Below are 18,150 nucleotides of genomic sequence, written 5' to 3'. Positions count from 1 at the left end.
ATTGTTACCACGTGAGCATGGTCAGCAATTAATGCTAAAATCAGCAGATTCAGTCTGTCTGAAGCAGAACAACAAAGGCCTTGAGATATTTCACTTGCTTTGAACCTACATGCTTACATCAACATTTTCCATCCTAAACAAAGGTCTTGATTTGAAAACTGCAGGTACTTAGCACCTCTGAAAAATCAGCCAAGTCTAAATATGAAATAAACTCAGCATTTTAAAAATGTTACCCTGGAAATTTCTGGCAAATCTTTTATGCAGCATTGGAACAGGTTGCTTAGTCTACTAGTGTTTTAAAGTCAAGTGCTCTCTGTAATTTGCTGCAAATTAACTCTCAGTGTGCCTCAGTATTTTCTTGGTGATGTGACCCTTGAGTGTAGGATGCTGGACTGTTCACTGTGGAACTGTGAGATGTTGTGTGACTGGGCTGGGAAAAGCAGGCTGTCTTCCTTATTTAGACTCTTCTCGACTGCTGCATGTTCAAGTTCTCCAATTTGCATGTAATATCATCATCATCATAATCCCTGTGTGCTCCCATATATCAAAGATTATGTTAAATCTTCCTTCTCTGCAACAGCACTCACCACAGGCCTGTCTGCACACACTCACCAGGTTCTCTTGTTGTCAAAGAAAAGGACAAGGAAGAGCTTTTCTCCTGCCTCTGTCTGCCTCTGCTCCCCCAACTTCAACACATCCATGGGCGGGACAGGGATGGGGACTCCATTGTGAAGCAAACCCTCACGTGGCATCTTGGGGTCGATTATCTAGTGACACAGGGAAAGGATATTTAAGAACAAAATCCTTTCAAGTAATGAAGAGAAGGCATTTTTTTTTTCTGTTCTTTCAGTCTATCCAAGCTAGACATATAAGTCTACTTTGGATGGTAAGCAAAATTGCTTGTTATGTTTGAGTGGCTCTTTCTAAAAAAACTTCGTCCTCGAGCCTTCCCCTGTAGAGGGGAAGCCAGTCAGTTCGAAAGTCAGGCATCCAATCTTAAAAAAGTGAAAGGATCTAATTAATACGTGGTTCTGTGTGGCTGTAGATGCATCTACACTAATTGGTAATTCAGTATTGTTGTGTTCAGCAAAGATCTCCCTCCCTCACTTCAAAATCATACAATAAATGTAACAAGACTGCTGTACTCCACAGGTGTAACATGATTTCACAACAGCTCCATTCTGGAACAACCCAGTTGACTTGAGTGGCATTGCTCAGATTTACACTGCTATTAGATTAAAATCAGGCCCAATATTCTGAGAGAGTTGACAAGCAGTGCTGGCTTCATCAAGCTAGGGTAACACAGACTATAGTAATTTTGAAGAGAAGTAACAACAGATGCATCAATTCTCCCCAGTGCCCAAATTGTGGAGAACAAAACAGCAAAAGGTGGATGCAATACTCTATCTATTCTTCTTTGCCTCCTAAGGTCTTGAAAAAGTAAATTGGCTTTGACATTGGCCATCTGTAGTATGAAGGACAATTACCACCACAACAGGTTGCTATTAAAAAAAAAAAAAAAGCCTTTTTTGGAGGCAGTCTCAGTGGTTAAATACATTCTAAACCACAGTTTAACTCTGGCTGTAGCCACACAGACAATTAAAAATGCTTTGGTTGGCCAAGATGGCTAGCAGATCCACAGCTGTTCCCTCCTCTGAGCTCCCACTTAGAGTAAGAGTATAGACGAGCGTCACAATTCCAGCAGAATCCACCGTTTTTGATGGCATCAGAACTGCGCTCAGTCACAGCCAGGCCTGCACACTGTGTCAGCTTAGGCCCAGTCTCACAGCTCTGCTGCTTGGATGTAGAGACCCCTCTAATTTCTGTGATGGTCACTTTCTTTTAGCCCTTACAATTTGTCAGCAGTCACAAGAGCTGCCTGTCCTTGCCATCCGAACCAGAAAGGTACTTAAGGGCATGGTTGCAGCCACATGGAAATTACATGAAGCAGAGATGGCAGGAAAAGCCATATGTCAAGGAGTATATTTAAAAGTAGCAGAAACAACAAAACATGGTTAGCCTATCTCATGTTCTTACTCATATCCTTATTTCAGCAATCTCTGTTGACAACTTAACAAGCACTGAAATGCCTGCAGTGGTAGTGGCACTTCCTAGCAACACCTGCATGCCATGTTTTGCTTTGAAACCAAGTATAGAGCTCAATGAAGACAGGTTTATGGATTTCATGTTTATAGAAAAACATCCAAAGAGATAAATATTAAGGAACTATTGTTCAAGAGACTAGGTGCAAATGCACATGAATATATTCTCATATTTAAATCAAACATATGGTTATTGAAAGAGGATACATATGATAGGGTACCTACATGTGGAGTTGTACTCACTACACAGGAAAATGTGCAGGCACTTAAGACACCAGGTGGACCATGGTGCCTGCATTTATAAAATTTACGTCTTCTCATCCCAAAAGTACTAATTACTTTCAGGCGAGGGGAGGGGAGGGAAGGGAAGGGGAGTTCCTATCCCTGACAATGAGAGGGCAACGTTTTATAAATTCTCTGCAATGCTCTGAAACAATGAGCACAGGGAAAATTAACTGCGCAAAGGGGAAAGAAAAGAAAACCCACATATTGCATTATTTTGGGAAGTTTTCCTTTTCTGTCTGGTTACACTGCACACTAGCACTGTGTTCTGGGCTACCTGCACTGCAAGTACAGGTTGCGAGAGAGCAGCAGGGTACTTACCAAGGCAGGGTAGGAAGGGTAGCCACGGCACTTGGCCCACACAAGCTCCAAGGGCTCCAGCTCAGCCTGACTCTCAAAGGACATCAAGAGAGTTCTGCCTAAGGGACAGGAGGACACACGGCTTAGAAGGGCTATTACTAGCAAAAGGGTTATGGTAACACAAGAAACCACACTGTCATCTAACCCAGGCATGATGGCCCGCATTGTCTCAGTAGCAATCAGCTAAAATAGTTGAATTACTGTTGTACTTAAAACCTCTGACAAAACAAAATGGAAAGCCACTTATTGTTTGCACCCATATGCATTGGGTGGCCAAATGAGACGTGATATGACACACATCTCATCTGCAGTAAGTTTATGATAAAATTTAGTGTGCACTGAGCTCCAGCCTTCTTTATGCTCCGTCAGTACAGTCATGTTCAGCATTAAGATAAAGCCACAGCCTCTTAAATCATGGATCCAAGTCTATGCATGCATGTAGCTTCACATGAACTCTTCAATATGGAAATATTAATCCAATTGAGTCACTGAAATCAAATGGCTATACAAGAGATGGATTTGGTCATACACATGAAATCTACCAGCTCATGATCCTGGAAACGGAGTAATCTTCATTAATGCAAATTTTATAGCAAGTAGTGCTTGCTGTCGGGAAAATGATCAAACAACTGGCATTGAAAACTGAATTTAGAAAATGCTGAGTACAACCCAACAGAGCACCCTGTCAAGACAGATTTGAGGTGCTTCTCCACTATTGCATTCCAGACATATTCTTCCATTAATGAAATTATATTCTAAGACACAGAATTGCCCCACTGAGCCTAATTCTCATGTTACCAGCCCCACTCTGTAAGCTTATCTCCAAAGAAGACTGCTGAACACACAAAGTCCAGGATAATAATGGTTCTCAAAGAGCCATGACAAGAGCCTGCACTCGGGAGCTGCACAGAAGGGCACAGGCGTTCCAGGGCATCAAAGCTGAATTCTGATTTCAGCACAGACCTGCAATAACTCTATTGTTGACATACCATAAGAAAGACAAGAATCTGGTTGTGTGAGCACTGAAAGAAGGGTGTAGTGCCTTGGGTAGTGACAAGTGAGGAGCATGACAATTTTATAGACATATAGCACAGTTTGACAAAGACAACTTTGTTATGAGGACCTTGCAAACAATACAAGAGGGAACAGCTATGAAGTCATCTCCAGAGAGACCCCTCTTACAATTAACTCTTCGTATTGCAGCATCATTAAAGAGAACTAGTCCCAAAACAGGAGACAGTGCCAGGCACATTACACACACCAGCCCAACAGAAAGTATCCTTCCAAGGAGAAGACCGGGCATAAGCAATCAGCAAAGGTGAAAGCAGGAAAAATCTTTTATGCAATAACCTAAATTCGTAACAAAGCAGGTATAATGCCCAGGCAGGTCAGCAGCCTGATCATAAAACCTGGATAGTTTGTCCAGGACTGGTTCCTGGTGTGCTTTGGGATGTGTTCCCTTTGGTTTAGATGGATGTCAGCCCTACAGTGCGTTGTGGGACCAGAGCAGTGTGTGCAGTGCAGCAATTCTCACCTGAGCCACTGAAATCAGGATCTCCATTCACACCTTCCACGAAGGGCATCCGAGAAAGAGCCGGCTTTCCTCGACTGCGCTTAGGAGGCATCAAACCACTGTTAGAAAGACATGGAAAAGAAGGGCATTAGGAGAAAACAGATTATCCTTGAAAACAAGGACAAGGAAATAGATTCCCCAGCTCTGTCTAAAATACTGAAAAATTACTGCACTGGTGCCTCACTGACATGAAAACTGAATACTTGAGCAAAATGTGATCTCTTCTGGTGAAAGCACAGTGGACATCATCCCAGCTTTCCCATGAACTACAAAAGGGCCTAATAGAAACCAAGCTGTAAACATGAGAAAGAAACCCAGCAAAGATGTCACACTTGAGAGCTGATGTAGTGATGCTTTTGGAGTTTTCATGAGCTATACCAGTTGTGTATAGACTTATGACACAGCAGCCCTCCAAAACAACTCCAATATGCAACTGGACTCCTTCAGCCCATATCCTGAATGCCCTTTCACCTCATTACTACAATACTACAAACATTTCAGAAAATGGACTATCTCCACCTCAAGCAATCATATTTTTTCATATATTGTAATTATTTTTTTCTTTTACAGCCTCCTAATAAGCAATCTATTCTGAGTGACTTTGGTGCTCAAAAAGAAAGACTGGAGAAAAAGCAGTCAACAGAACTGTTCCTAAATAGAATAACTGTACAGGTTATCCATGAGACATCAGCTTGGTTTTAATTCCTTGTTTTGGGGGTGTCACATAGCTCTAATGTAATTTTTACTATATGAATTGCTTGCAGTTCTTGCAATAAGAACTTAGATCGCAGTTCTCGTCTTCACAGTACTGTACAAACATCAACTAATAAGTCCACACACTCCCTATGAATTCCCTATGAATTTGTGTCCATCACTTACAGATGGGGAAATGGAGGCAAATATGGTGGGGCCATAAGGCCAAGACATGGCCTGAAAGGCAATTTCTGGCTCCCAGTCTTGTTCTGACAGCATCCTCACCCCATCAAAGATTTCTGCATGACTCAAGGACCCTCATTTAAATGACACTATAACTATGCACAAATCCAGGTGTCTCCTGTTTCCCTTCAATGCAGCTTCTTACTTTACGATAGTTTATTGCAATAACTTCTTGTAAGATCTGCACAGAGGTCATGGTAGCATCCCTCTTACAGAAGAAGCAATGACTGAGATGAAGATCTGGACACACAGCCCAGAAAACAGGGGAAGAGATGAAGTGCTGAGTGTGTGTCTCATCTCAAAGAAGAGCTGAAGGTTCTGTGACTACAAGGGGCTTAGCATGTGCAAAGAAAGATAATTTACTGGGGTGCCACCTGCTGCCCTTGGGTTGCCCAGCACCTGACTGTGGAGGTAGGATCACTCTGCGACAGAGAAAAGCCCTTGCATCAAAATTGCTCCTCCAAACCCAGGGCCTTGCCCTTTGTCATGGGCATGATAGACTTTGCAAACAGATTTACAATGGTAACACTAATCAAACCTTAGCTACAAGTGCAAAATTATACACCTCTTTGGGTAGCTAACATTTAGGATCCCTCTGCGCAGCAGAGCAGAGTTTTCATTTGAAAAATGCTCCTGTGATTCAACCCTGCTGCAGAACAATTTTTTACACAGCTAACAGTTTTGAACTGTTGTTTAGCCCTGAGAACGGGTGTACGCAGGCATATAATTTTAAGTGCCCAACTAACACTCCAAGCTTGAAATCTTACACAACTAACTGAGTACACGCATTGTGAGGAAGCACAAAATGTCCAAACGTATTTCTCTAGTGATGGGTCATGTTCAAGGCACTGCAAACATAACCACAAATATCAACTAAAAACATCTTGCTTCTGTCTGTCCTGGATGATCTTACCCATCAAGCTCAAATGCGCTCAGCCTGCCACTCAGAGCACACACAAACGTGATTCTGGCATAACAGAGGTTTTACTGTGCAGTGAAAAGGCTGTGAAATAACTTAAATCAGTGCTAGGAGGGTTGGACAGGTAAATAAGACCAGAAAATTGACACGGCACTCATATGTACCAACTGAAATAGACCAAAAGATGTCAGGTGTTTGCTCTAAGTCTGTTCTAAGTCATGTTTGAAGCACCTAGTTCTACTTTTAAACTTCTGAGAGGAAGAAAGCAGCAATTCAGTAGGTGGCAGAAGTTCAGCTCTACATGCAGTGCTGAACTGAAAATCTGAATTCAAGTTTTTTCCAGTTTTGGCTCTCAAGGACTGCAAGGGATTCATCAGCAGAGAGGATGTGTATGCATTGAGAGAGACAAGTATAACAGATACCCACTTGCTTGAAAAATCAAGCCCTGCTTTTGGGACCAATGGCTTAAAAGAACAGGACAGAAATACAGCAGCTTTTTGTCTTTTACAGTAGGCACAGAAGTAACAGTTCGGGCTAGGTTTAAAATGAAGAAGTCAAAGAACAAAACTAGAGAGAAAAATCCAGACGCAGAAGGTGCTCCAGGGCACAGTTTTGCATGGGGCACTTACCTGCAGGATTCAAACACCAGTCCACTGCCCAGGGCAGAGTTGCACTCGAAGTCAGAGCCACTTTCTGCATGCTTTGCAAAGCCATTAGTCACTCCTGCCAAGGAGACAAATGGGAATGACAGGGACTGACTCCTGAGAGCATTCCCGAGCCCAGAGCACGCACAAGAAGCCAGCTGACAATGGCCTTCCCCCATCCAGGCATCCACCACCCCCAAGTTCCCATGGGCTCACCAGAAGTCCAACAGCCATACAAAAGGTAAACTCATGGCAAGGTCACTATTGTTTTTTCTAGGTGTAAATATCTAATTGCCACAAGGCGGACATTTCTGGGAAACACCTTGTTATGAAAATCCTATTCACAAGGACCTGCTTCTGCAGTAACACAGATTCATCACACCAGACACTCCCTCCCGTTAGGAGAAATCAGTTGTGTCTGAAATCATGGGAGGAGATGGGGCCATATCAAAAAAGCAGTGCTGCAACTTGAAAAAAAGCCAGTAGTGCTGCTTCAGCTGAGGAGAAACGTCACTGTGTAGTTATCAATGATTTTCCAGCACCCTGCCTTTACTTGCCCTTTTTTTATTTTCAGCCTCTCATTCTGACCTGTATCCAATGCAGATGACAACTTTCTCCTTTAATTACCAACAGATGATGATGGCGAGTCCCTCAACTCTGGAAAAGTCATTTGTGATCCCTTTAACCTGTCCTGGTAAGTCTATCTCCACATTCAACTGCTTTCCTCTCACTCTCAGTATGCTAGCAACCTTATGATAGCCTTATAGTTATGAGATAATATTTGAAGTGTAGGCCAAGTCAAACCTTACAGGTGGGAACTGTCCCACAACAGCTGTTCACACAGAATCAAAAGAAATTACAGTGCTGTCACTCAGATGTCTCTTTCCTCTTGTGTCTTTCCAAATTTCACCTCAGGTGCTTATTCTTATTTGCAGATCTAATTTGAAAAGGAATCTTCTTGGTATTCCCACTAATTTTATTTAAACTCCAGAACTGAGAGTACAGCTGATTTAAAAGCAATGTTTAACATCTCATCTTACCTGGGTGCTGTGTTACTACAGACAGTGCACACTTCCAACCAAATGCATCATTTCTGCAGCAGGAAACTCTCACTCCTAAGAGTGATCAAGCCAACACAAACCCTTCTGTAAGGGCAGGAATGCCAATCTCAGCCCAGAGTCTCCAGACAGGCCTCTCAACAGCTTTGCAAGCAGCTGGGCACATTGGCTTGCCCTACACAAAATGGAAAACTCTCTCTTACAGCAGCCATGTAGACTAGCAAAGAGAAGAATCATTTGTGACTTCCCTGGGTTTCATCTTGGTACCTTTAAATGTCTAACACGGAGGTGACTAGAGCTGAACTAAGATACCAAAAACAACATGTATGGTCAGTGGAGAAGAGAAGTGCAACTCATTATGGACATGTCTTGTCTGCCCTGTTTTAGAAACATGTGGAAGAGATGCAGCTTTCACCAGGCACATCTGGTCATGAAGCCTATGTTTTCTTCTAAGCATAAAGTCAGTTCCAGGTGTGTAGTTTGGATGCAGAAGTTTTTACTCAGCCCCAGGATTTCTATGTCCTCGGTCCCATCTCACAGTTTCCAAGGGTTCAGGGGGAAAAGAAATCCCAAAGAACTAGGATTTCCAATCAGGTTGGAAAAGACCTCTGAGATCATCAAGTCCAACCCATAACCTAACATCACCATGTCAACTAGACTATGGCACTGAGTGCCACGTCCAGTCTTTCCTTACCTCTCTGTCCTGCCTGCCTGGGTGATTTTTCTCGATTGCTCTCATTGCAGGTTCTGCTCTGTGGCCGCTTCCGAGCTTGTCGCTCCCCATCAGGGCAGGAGGGTGAAAGCTGCCCGCTCTGCCTGCGGTCCTCCCTGTTTTCCAGGGAGCAGTCCAGACCTCTCTGCAGCTTCACCCCGTTCTTAGCTTTTTTAAAAAGGACAGATGTTCGTCGGCCCACGCTGCTGAAGGAGGGGCTGGCAGGGGTGTCTGCAGGCGACAAGGCCAGTCCATTCAGGCTGTTGTTGGTGAGCAGGCGCTGGAAGGCTTGGCTCTCCCGCTGCAGAGCCTTCTTGTCAAAGAGCTCCCTGTCCAACACCACCCTCTTCTGCAGCTGATTCAAGGACTTACTTTCACTGATGGGTTTGAGTGTTGGAGGGTCCTGCAGAGAGTCTAGCTCCGAGAGGGAGGGTACAGGTCCTGTGGGCTCCAGGGTTGGAGGGTGCGGGGGCTTGGCATCATCTGCTAAAGGAGTAAAGAACCTGCCTGAACATTTTACAAAGACTTACTCCCAAAACTACCGACAGCAATTCTCATCTTTCACCAGGGCCACAGACAGGAGAAACAGCAGGTCTTGACTGCTGACATGCACTTTGAGAGCTGGAATTAAAATCCTGCTGCAACCTCTCACCTTTCTCCCTTTCCTCATCCCCATCCCTTGATGTTTTCTCCAGCCTCTGGTCCCGCAGCACAGTCTCCCCCTTGGCCATGGTCTTGTTCTGCTGCTGGGCCAGTTTCTGCCGAATGGAGTTGATCTCCCGTCTCAGGAGCCGGATGCGTCGTGTCCGTGCACCACTGGACCGCATGGTGCTCACTATGTCTAGTTTTTCCAGCAGCTCCTTCAGCTGGGCCTCCAAGGAGAGGTGAGCTCGGTTCTCCGGGAGAAGGATGTTATCCACTGCATCAAAAGAGATTGTAACAGTGAAGGGAAGGAGTAAGGCTCCTTGAAAAACATCTGGGACCACTGCCACACCACACTCCCTTTGATGCTATTCATGAATCAATCGCTTTAGTCTGGGGATTTAGCAATCATTAACCTTGGAGCTCTGACTTCCTTCCTTTGGGCAAAAAGCAGCTGATTTAACTTGCACTGCCCTTTAGTTCCCCTTACTGTCCCAGGGGTCGCAGTGAAAGGATGTGTTTGCACCCCACACAGAACAGTTCACAGTCTAGGTCCTTGTCAGAAACCTACTTCATTGTCATGTAAAATGACAAAATCAGACCACAAACAGAACTGGTCAAAACACAACGTTTGCCATTCCTCTGGCTCTGTTGAAGGGCTGGCCTCCAAAGGAGCAGGACAGACAGTTGAAAGACATACTATCATACACCAACACAAATTTTATAATGACTCTCCATCTGTGCCCAAGAGAGCTTCAACATTTAGGAAGCAGATGGCAGACTGCAAGCTCTGAGTGCTTCATATTGGCCTAAGTATTCTGTACTAAGTTTAGCCCAGTTATTCAACCAGTGCTTTGGAGCTGCATCTCAAGAGGGCTGTAGGAATGGATGCAACCATGTTGGGAATGGGAAGTCTCAGCTAGAAGGATTGATTGGGTTCCACTACTTTGACTGCCCCATCATCCCCTCCCAGACCTCAGTGCTCCATCTAACCCAATGGCTCTACACCTTGCCAATTTACAATACAAAGAAATGCATGAGCTTTCCCTAGAGCAAAAAATCCTAGATCCACCTTTGCACTGCTTTGTAAAATAGCAAGTTTGTACTACAGGCACAGCACAAATCACAGAGCATGAGCAGTTTACAAGGCTCTTCCAAGACAGACATGCCCTAAGAGAGCTGGAGCTAAGCTGCACCTAGCTCAGAGTGCCCAGCTCACCTGAAATCCTGCTCTCTGAGGCTCTAAAGGAGTTAGATATATGCCTAGGTAAACAGATGGATAGGAAAAGTCTTGTATGTAGAATGATGGTTGTGATTTCCATGCAGGCTGAAAGACATGCTCAGAACAAAAATTATGATCTGCCTGAGAAAAAAATGTTAATAAGTACTCACCATCCTCCCAAGAAAAGCAGTAAAAGTCCTCAGTTTTGGGTGACTCAGGCAGGTGAATCCCCACACCAATGTCAAAGCCAATGCTTTCAGCCTGCCGCCGTGCGTGACGCAATATCGCTCCTCCGAAGTCTCTGAGCCGGACAGCTGCTCGGTGGAAAATCGTGTCTTTAGCATTATACCTCATGCAGTTGGTAACTATAAGGTTAAAGTCTTCCTCAAACTCATCCAATGTTCGGTACAGGTGGGACTCCAGCTTCCGCCTCATGGTGGAAAAATCCATTGGGTTGGAAATGAATTCCAGGTAATCTGGAACCTAAACATATAAAACCTGTACAATTACAAAAACCATTTACTAGCCAACTAGAGTGCATCCATCATAAGCACTCTTAATGCCCTTTCCACTGGCAAGGGGCAGCGTCAGAAATTCATTTCTGTGTCACCCAGTCAAGGCAGACACACCCTGGCTCTGTAAAACATTACTTGTACAAGATGTGCTAAAGCTTCTAGAAAAAAATGCCCTTTTTTGGCCCAGAAGGATACTCACATCATGAGTCCTTTTTCAGATATTCTTTAGTCCACCAGGAGTTTGGGACAAGGTAGTTTATGCTTCTAGGGTTATGACAGTACATGAGCCTCTGCCCAGCAATATCTTATCTACAACCCACTAGACACCTCTAGGAAAGAGACTTGCCTCGTTCAGGTTAACAGGCTCTGTGAAGATCTGGGCAGCATCCTTCTCCTGCAGTAGATCCAGTGTTGTGCGCAGAAGGACATTGAAAGGGGTCAGCTGTAGCTCCATAGCAGCTTGCTGAATCTTGACCTGGGAATGAGAAAACAGTGATGAGCACAGTTACGGAGGACAGGATATGTGAGCGGTGTCTCCCTCCAGTTTCTTCTGAATCATCACCCCGGCTCTACTCAGTGGTGGAAACCTCAGGTCAGCATACCACTAGCCTGGTAGACTCATTGCTGTAGAACTTCTGGCAAACACATTGTGCTCTCCACGTGCAGGATGTACATCAGCAGACAGCACTTTACAGAGTCTAACTGCACAGTCCAATCCTTTTATATATGAGGAACTCCTGTTTATTCAATCTCATCAAGTCAAAACAGGAGGAACCCCCAGAAAATTAAAAGATACTACAACTAAAAATGAAAACAGGCAGAAGCTTTTCACACTTGGTAAATTATCCTGTAGAACTCCCTGCCTCATGATATTATTATTATGCCAATTATCAACATTATACAAAAGTTGAAAGTATGCAGACATTTACATGAACAACAACGTCCATAATTAGACTATAGAGCATAAACAAAGTTTAAGATATAAGCTCTCAGACTTCAAGGTAGAAGCCAAACAACAACAGTGGTTTGATGTCTGCAAATTCCTAATACAGTTTCTTATATCCCTTATGAAGTCTCCAATACTGTTTGATTTCAAGCAAACAAGTTGTAGTACTGAAAATCTATTCAAAGAAGACTGGAACAGGATAAAAGTATTTATTTGTCTTTTAACATTTTAATTTCTTTGATCTTATAATCGCTCGTTATGTCATTAAATCAACCACTCCAACAGCAAAGGTAAGCAAGTCTGTTTACACAAAGCAAACTGATGTGCTAAGCAACAAGACAGCATCAGTGAGAGAATTAATGAAGACAAGATATAAAGACCACACTTTTCCCCAGAACAGGAAAGAAGTCAAACAAAGATGCATGATTCTAGAGTATCCTTCTCCACTCACCTAAAAGGTGGGCTGGGATAGAGCTCCAACTAGACACACTTTTCTGCGATATTTTATTGTTTTATAAAGCACAACATAGTTTCCACAAGCTTTTATAGATTTAGCTACCTGTGACAGGGATATGTCAAGATATCAAAGGTGAACAAAGCCCAAGAATGATTTTTTTTTCATCCTCCTACCTAAAATACATCCATACAGCAAGCAGGGCTGACCTACTGATGTAAATCAAGGACAATGCAGCAAATGAACCAGTGCTGGCATCAAAAGGACTCCAGAAAAGCTATGGGTACCTTCTGGCCACAAAAAAATTGCTCGCAGAGGAGCTGTGATCACAGAGGATGCTGCTTTCCCTCTGCCTGGTTCCCTGCAGACAGCCTGAAAGCACCCAGGCAAGGCCTGAGGACACGTGTAAGGGTTCACTGTACGCAAGGCGAGCCTTTCATGAAGTTGTCCTTGAAGATACTCCTGCCAGAGAGCATTGTCATGGGTGCAGCAACCAAAGGCAAGCAAAGACCCTCAACAGGAAAAGCTGGCAGGCATGGGAAGCAACCTTCGCTGGTGCAACTCTGGAGATCTGCACACAGCTCAAAGAGCAAACTGGAAAATTTAGTAAATTGTCTCCATCATAAAAATTTTTCATCCAAAAAATGTACATAGAGGACAAATGAGAGGAATTTTTAGCTTTAGAGATTAAGAGCTGAATTGTGATTTAGACCTTTCTCTGGAGTAGGTGTTACCAAACTCCTGAAATTATTATGAAAGGAGATCTAACTTCTATTCTGCAAAACACTTGCCTAGAAATAGAAGGGGTGCTGTAGGTCAGAAATCAAATCCACTATTAGTTATGCAAATACATTTTCCCAGCACTTTGCAGCCCGGCCCTAGTTCTGAGGGCAGAGGCTGCACAGTGCAAACCTGTGACTGACACAGGGAGAGAGAGTTCTGTGCACCCAACAGTCAGACTCTATGAAAAGAGGAAAAGGCTCAAGAAAAACTGTTGTGTTCCTCCTCTGCCTCCTGCAGCACAGAGTGCTTGTATGGGACTGAAGTTAAGTGCAGCAACTCAACAGCCAAAACTGCTCACCTGCTCCCGTTTGAGTTTTTCCCTCTTACGGATCAGCTCAATGAGCAGTCGAGCCCGCTCCAAGTCATGCCGCAGTTTTTGCCAGTACTTCAACTCTTCCTTCACTGCACTGGTCTTCTCATCCTGTTCCTTCTGTAAGATACAGCAGTGGGGTGAGATAAAAAACACAACTGGCTTCCTGTGTTTCCTTCTTTTTCTGGGCATCCCCACTGAATTGCTCTCCTCTTCCTCCTATTCACTTACCTCTTGTTTAGACTATGTCCCCTCCTTTCTACAGCATTTAGTTGTAACAAACACAACATCAGCCTTTCTAGATTTTATATTATCTGTGAAGTTAGCCTAAGTTATACTGTAGCTACACTCTGGGAACACACTTCAGTGCATGCTCATTTACACCCTCCCAGCTTTTACATCCAAGTTTATTACAGAGGCTGGATATTTTTCTGTTGGCTGCTATGCATTGAAGCAGCAGCCCAAAGCATTTACAATATAAAGGCAAGGTGACCAAAAGCAGGGGAGGAAGGAGCTATTATTATCCTCCTTGTAACCAATAAGAAATAGAGCCACAGAAAGACATTTGCCAAAATACAAAGGAACAGCCAACACTGGGAGATGAGTTCACACCTTCCAAGACAGACAACCTATCCAAGTTCAGTGGCTTCTCAACAAAATCACCCTTCCTCCCCTGAATCTGTAGCTTTCTTAATGGCTTGGATGATATACATAAAGTGCATACACTTTCACACAATTGCCAAGAAGACAATTGCTTCACAAGATCTTCATGGTTTATATTAATAGGACATTTGTTTTTAAGAACTTACATATAGTAAATTGCCAGTGTAATACACCAAGGAAATGCTGCACTTTTCCAAGCTCCACGCTGATAAGTGGGAAATAATTTTTTTATTTATCACCCAGGGCAGTCTTCTTGCAAATGAAAAGTCTATAAATTCCTCCAACTATAGTAAAAATATACGTACACATTGTATACAATACCTACTGACAGGTTATGTTAGAGGATAGAGTCCAACTGCTTCATTGGTTCACCAACTACTTCTCATGCCAAATGCAGTGCTGCTTAATAGCATCGAGATTGAGTGACTCTAGACACCAGCTCAGAGGAGGAAGCAAAGGAGTCCAGAGCTGATGATTATGTCTAAACTTCCATATGAATGCGCACGGGACAGGCAGAAATTGAAGCTGAAGGAAGAATGACCCAAACTGGAATTTGGCCAAAACTCTGGAGCTAACACCCATTTTCTTTAATCACTCGCAAGAAATGTGATTTTATAAATCATCTAAGAGATCAGTCCACCAAGGGTCCATCACACCCTTGTGCAATCCTGGGTCTCCTAACTCAGGGGAAAAACTCCCACCTGCAGATTCATCAAGACAAATTCTAGTAGCATGATGGATATCCCACTAATATACTAACTCAGTTCTTCAGGCAAGAGCATACCAAGACGAGACCAGAAGACACTTAAATCAGGTCTCTGATCCTTTCACCCTTAATGCCCTCCTCAGCCATGTGCCAAGCACATCTCCCCCTGGAATGCGAGCTCTCCATCCTCCCATGGGTGTTCAGCTGGGGACCAGTACCTGCTCTGTGTTCCGCTGGGATTGGAGATGTGAGTGCAGGCGTCGGATCAGGGGCACCCCATTCCTTGCCTGCCGCTTCAGCAGCCAGTAGTTGTGGAGCCTCTGCATGAACTGGTTCTTCCTCTGGAGGGAGAGCCCACTGCAAATTTTGTTCAGCCTGAAGGAAGCAAAGAGATGTCATAGAGCCAAGTGCAAAGCAATTGTAACTCTGCGGACCCTTAGGTTTCCCAGTGAAGCTTTGCAGTGCTGTGTCAAGCACACTCTGAAATAAACATAAACTGGTATGATCTGGGATCTCCTCAGCATGAATACATATGTGCCTACTTTTCACAATATATCCCTGTGTTAGTAGAAACCTGGCTGGAGGGTCTCACCAAGCACTTGCCCCAGCACTGTCAAAGTAAGCAATCACCAATTCAGCTCCAAGCCTTAATTTCAAAACTACTTTCTGTGTTAAGAACTTTCCAGGGGCCATTTAAGCCTGATGTTATTAAGCTGGAGTCTTGAAAGGAGTCCAATAATAATATATCACCTATTTTAACCCTTGCTTATCATTTTTAGGTTATACATGGTGCCTTATCAGCAGTTTCCAACGTCTATCTGTTAAAATACCAACAACACATCAACACACTTCCTAAGGCACCAAACAAAAATTCAGCACTACCTAGTTCTGCACAAGAAGAGTTGGGAGAAAAAAATAAACAGTCAAATTCAAAGCTGCTTGCAACACTGACAGGTTTGACATGCTCTGTAATAAAAGGAGGAATTAAGAAACTGAAATGAGACTTAAAAAAGGTCAGTAGTGGGATGACCCCTACCTGCCTACCAACCTGTAATGCCTAAAGTATTTCAAAAACACCTTCATGCCAGACGGGTGCTTGCTGTTAGGGACCACCATGAAATCTGTGTTACACAACAGTCTAGGATGGTTGCTTGGCAAAGCAAGAAAAGCACAGTATGCCAGTGACACTCACGTAGAAGAAAGCCAGTCAGGAATTATGCTGCAGAGCACTCTGGACACAGCAATATTTATTGCTAGGCCCTGACTGAAGACTCAGTGTTTCCAAGTTCAACAATGACAGGGACTAAGTCCTTAAAACAGATCCTGTTCAGCTCCAGCTGTTCAACTCCTTCCTTAAACCTGCAACACTCACCTGTAAGAGGGAATTTGTGTGATGGTCACCATGGGCACAGATGAACGCCATTTGGTCACATCACCAGGCTCCTTTTTGATCTTTTGCTTCAATTTCACTTGGTTCTTTTTCAGAGACCCTTTGGGAGGGGCAGAATTGGCTTCCTCCTCTCCCTTCTCCTTCACAGTGTCCTCCTGCCCATCACCACTAGCAGCTGGAGACCCCTTTTTTACCATCCCAGGCGGGGAATGACTCTCACAATAGGCAGTCTTGCGCACAGTGAATGTCGTGCCATTGATGCTGGTCTCCCTCATGGGTTCAATCTTCATGAAGAGACCAGCCCTCTGGGCACAGGTGACATGGAAAGCAGTGTAACAGTTCACCTTGTGGCATTGAATAGCAGCTCCCATGCCCTTCTGCTTGCAGATACAGCATGTGAGCTTCCACCGAGCTGGAGGGATGTTGTTGATCCCTTCAATGGGCTCCAGGAAAACAGTGTTTGCAAAGCAGACCTCTGGGATCCAGATGGCACAAACCACGTGAGCCCAGCGGCCATCACTAGTCTGCTTGAAGGCTCCCCCTTTGTTCGGGCAAAGGACACAATCCACAGGGCGAGAAGGGGACTGTAAACAGCAGCGACAAAGCCATTGCCCCTCAGGGATATAGGGCACACCGTAACATTCCTGGTGCACGGCCAGATTGCAGATATCACAGAACAGAATGACATTACTGTTGTGACACTCATCGTCCATGCAGACACAGCAGAAGGCGTCCTCATCAATGAGGGACTGCTGAGCCCCATTGTTCCGGCTCTCAAGGTACGACTCCTTTTCCAATCGATCCACCAGCAGCTCAAAAGTGTCAGCAGAAACTATTCCATAACCATCAGCCCTTCTCTTCTCGTTGACCATTTCCAGCCATGCCAGATCCTCCTCATCCATGTCATACTCCACTTCTACATCGAGGTCTTCAGGAGGCTTTTCCAAGTACCGGTAGTAGGCAGCAGGAAGAGGAGGGGCATCTGGCTGGTTGAAAGAGTCCAGCACACGGAAGTTGGGCTGGGGTAAGTGTAAAGACGTCCCTGGTGCATATTTGGAGAAGGACTCCTTCTTCCTGCCTTTAGAAGGTGTTTTCTTAGATTTGGAAGGCAAAAGGGGCTGCTCACTGTTTTCCTTGTTGCTGTTGCACTCAGTAATGTCCTGGGCGGTCAACTCATCCTCTGTGATGAGTTTTAAGGGATCGTAGATGCTGATGCGATGAAGCCGCCCATCGATGTCCACCTCCACGATCCGCTGGGCCTGAGCATACGTCAGCGTCTCCCGAGTCGGGGAGCACTTGAGGCTGTAGGGCGAGGGAGAACGCCTCCCCTCCAAGTTCTGTCGGGACCTCCTTCGAGGTTTCCTCATCACTATGGTCCAGAGACCCTGTAACAAAACAGGACAGAGGACAGTGTAAGACAAGGATACAAGCAAGAAACAGTGCAGACTGAAAAACTCACTCAACATTGCAATAGTGCAAATTTCTACTAGAGACTTCAGCAGTTTCAGGCTTGCTGAGTCTTTACACCTGCTTAGATACAAGCAGGTAATTGATATATCAACCATTTCTTGCACTGTGTATCAGAGCAATGCACAGCACCCTCCAACTTTCTCTATTTGCAACTCAAGAGATGTATGTACCACCATATCACCAGTGAGAAGAGCTCAAAATAATTTTACAGCACGGTATACAGTCTGCTGTGCATTCAGATCAGCAAAACATTAAGATCCTCTGAAATTCAAATACTACTTATCATATCTGCTTGCACCATTCGCATACTAAGGTCACACAAGCCAATGAGTTCTTCTTTGTTCTTTTGCCTGTGACTTTTATATCCCAAATAGCACACAAAATGTGCTGGATGTTTTCTACTTCAAAAGGAATGCACTGTTCAGGTTTTATGAAAGCAGTTCCCAATTATTTTTTTTTTTTT

The 18,150-nt window shown here is 44.2% G+C and overlaps 1 protein-coding gene across 9 annotated transcripts in view; it reads right to left on the bottom strand.

Moving 5' to 3' along the window:
* BRPF3 (bromodomain and PHD finger containing 3) overlaps positions 1 to 18,150 on the bottom strand; it is a 33,891-nt gene that overhangs the window by 4,254 nt on the left and 11,487 nt on the right. For 5 of the 9 annotated variants that reach the window (XM_027659934.1, XM_027659937.1, XM_027659935.1 and 2 more), the window contains exons 2-12: positions 16,200 to 17,602; positions 15,046 to 15,202; positions 13,447 to 13,578; positions 11,312 to 11,440; positions 10,621 to 10,933; positions 9,239 to 9,505; positions 8,569 to 9,072; positions 6,802 to 6,895; positions 4,279 to 4,376; positions 2,706 to 2,803; positions 613 to 767 (exon numbers count right to left, since the gene is read on the bottom strand). In XM_027659934.1, coding sequence (XP_027515735.1) covers positions 613 to 767; positions 2,706 to 2,803; positions 4,279 to 4,376; positions 6,802 to 6,895; positions 8,569 to 9,072; positions 9,239 to 9,505; positions 10,621 to 10,933; positions 11,312 to 11,440; positions 13,447 to 13,578; positions 15,046 to 15,202; positions 16,200 to 17,584 — 3,332 coding nt within the window. In that variant the 5' untranslated portion in view covers positions 17,585 to 17,602. Of the gene's footprint in view, positions 1 to 612; positions 768 to 2,705; positions 2,804 to 4,278; positions 4,377 to 6,801; positions 6,896 to 8,568; positions 9,073 to 9,238; positions 9,506 to 10,620; positions 10,934 to 11,311; positions 11,441 to 13,446; positions 13,579 to 15,045; positions 15,203 to 16,199; positions 17,603 to 17,996; positions 18,016 to 18,150 lie in introns of those variants that run through there. The other 4 variants (XM_027659942.1, XM_027659940.1, XM_027659943.1 and 1 more) reach the window with 4 other exon arrangements.

Source organism: Corapipo altera, unplaced genomic scaffold, assembly GCF_003945725.1.
Source record: "Corapipo altera isolate COAL_440 unplaced genomic scaffold, ASM394572v1 77b, whole genome shotgun sequence".
Taxonomy (NCBI): domain Eukaryota; kingdom Metazoa; phylum Chordata; class Aves; order Passeriformes; family Pipridae; genus Corapipo; species Corapipo altera.
This window is presented reverse-complemented; position numbering and strand designations above follow the sequence as displayed.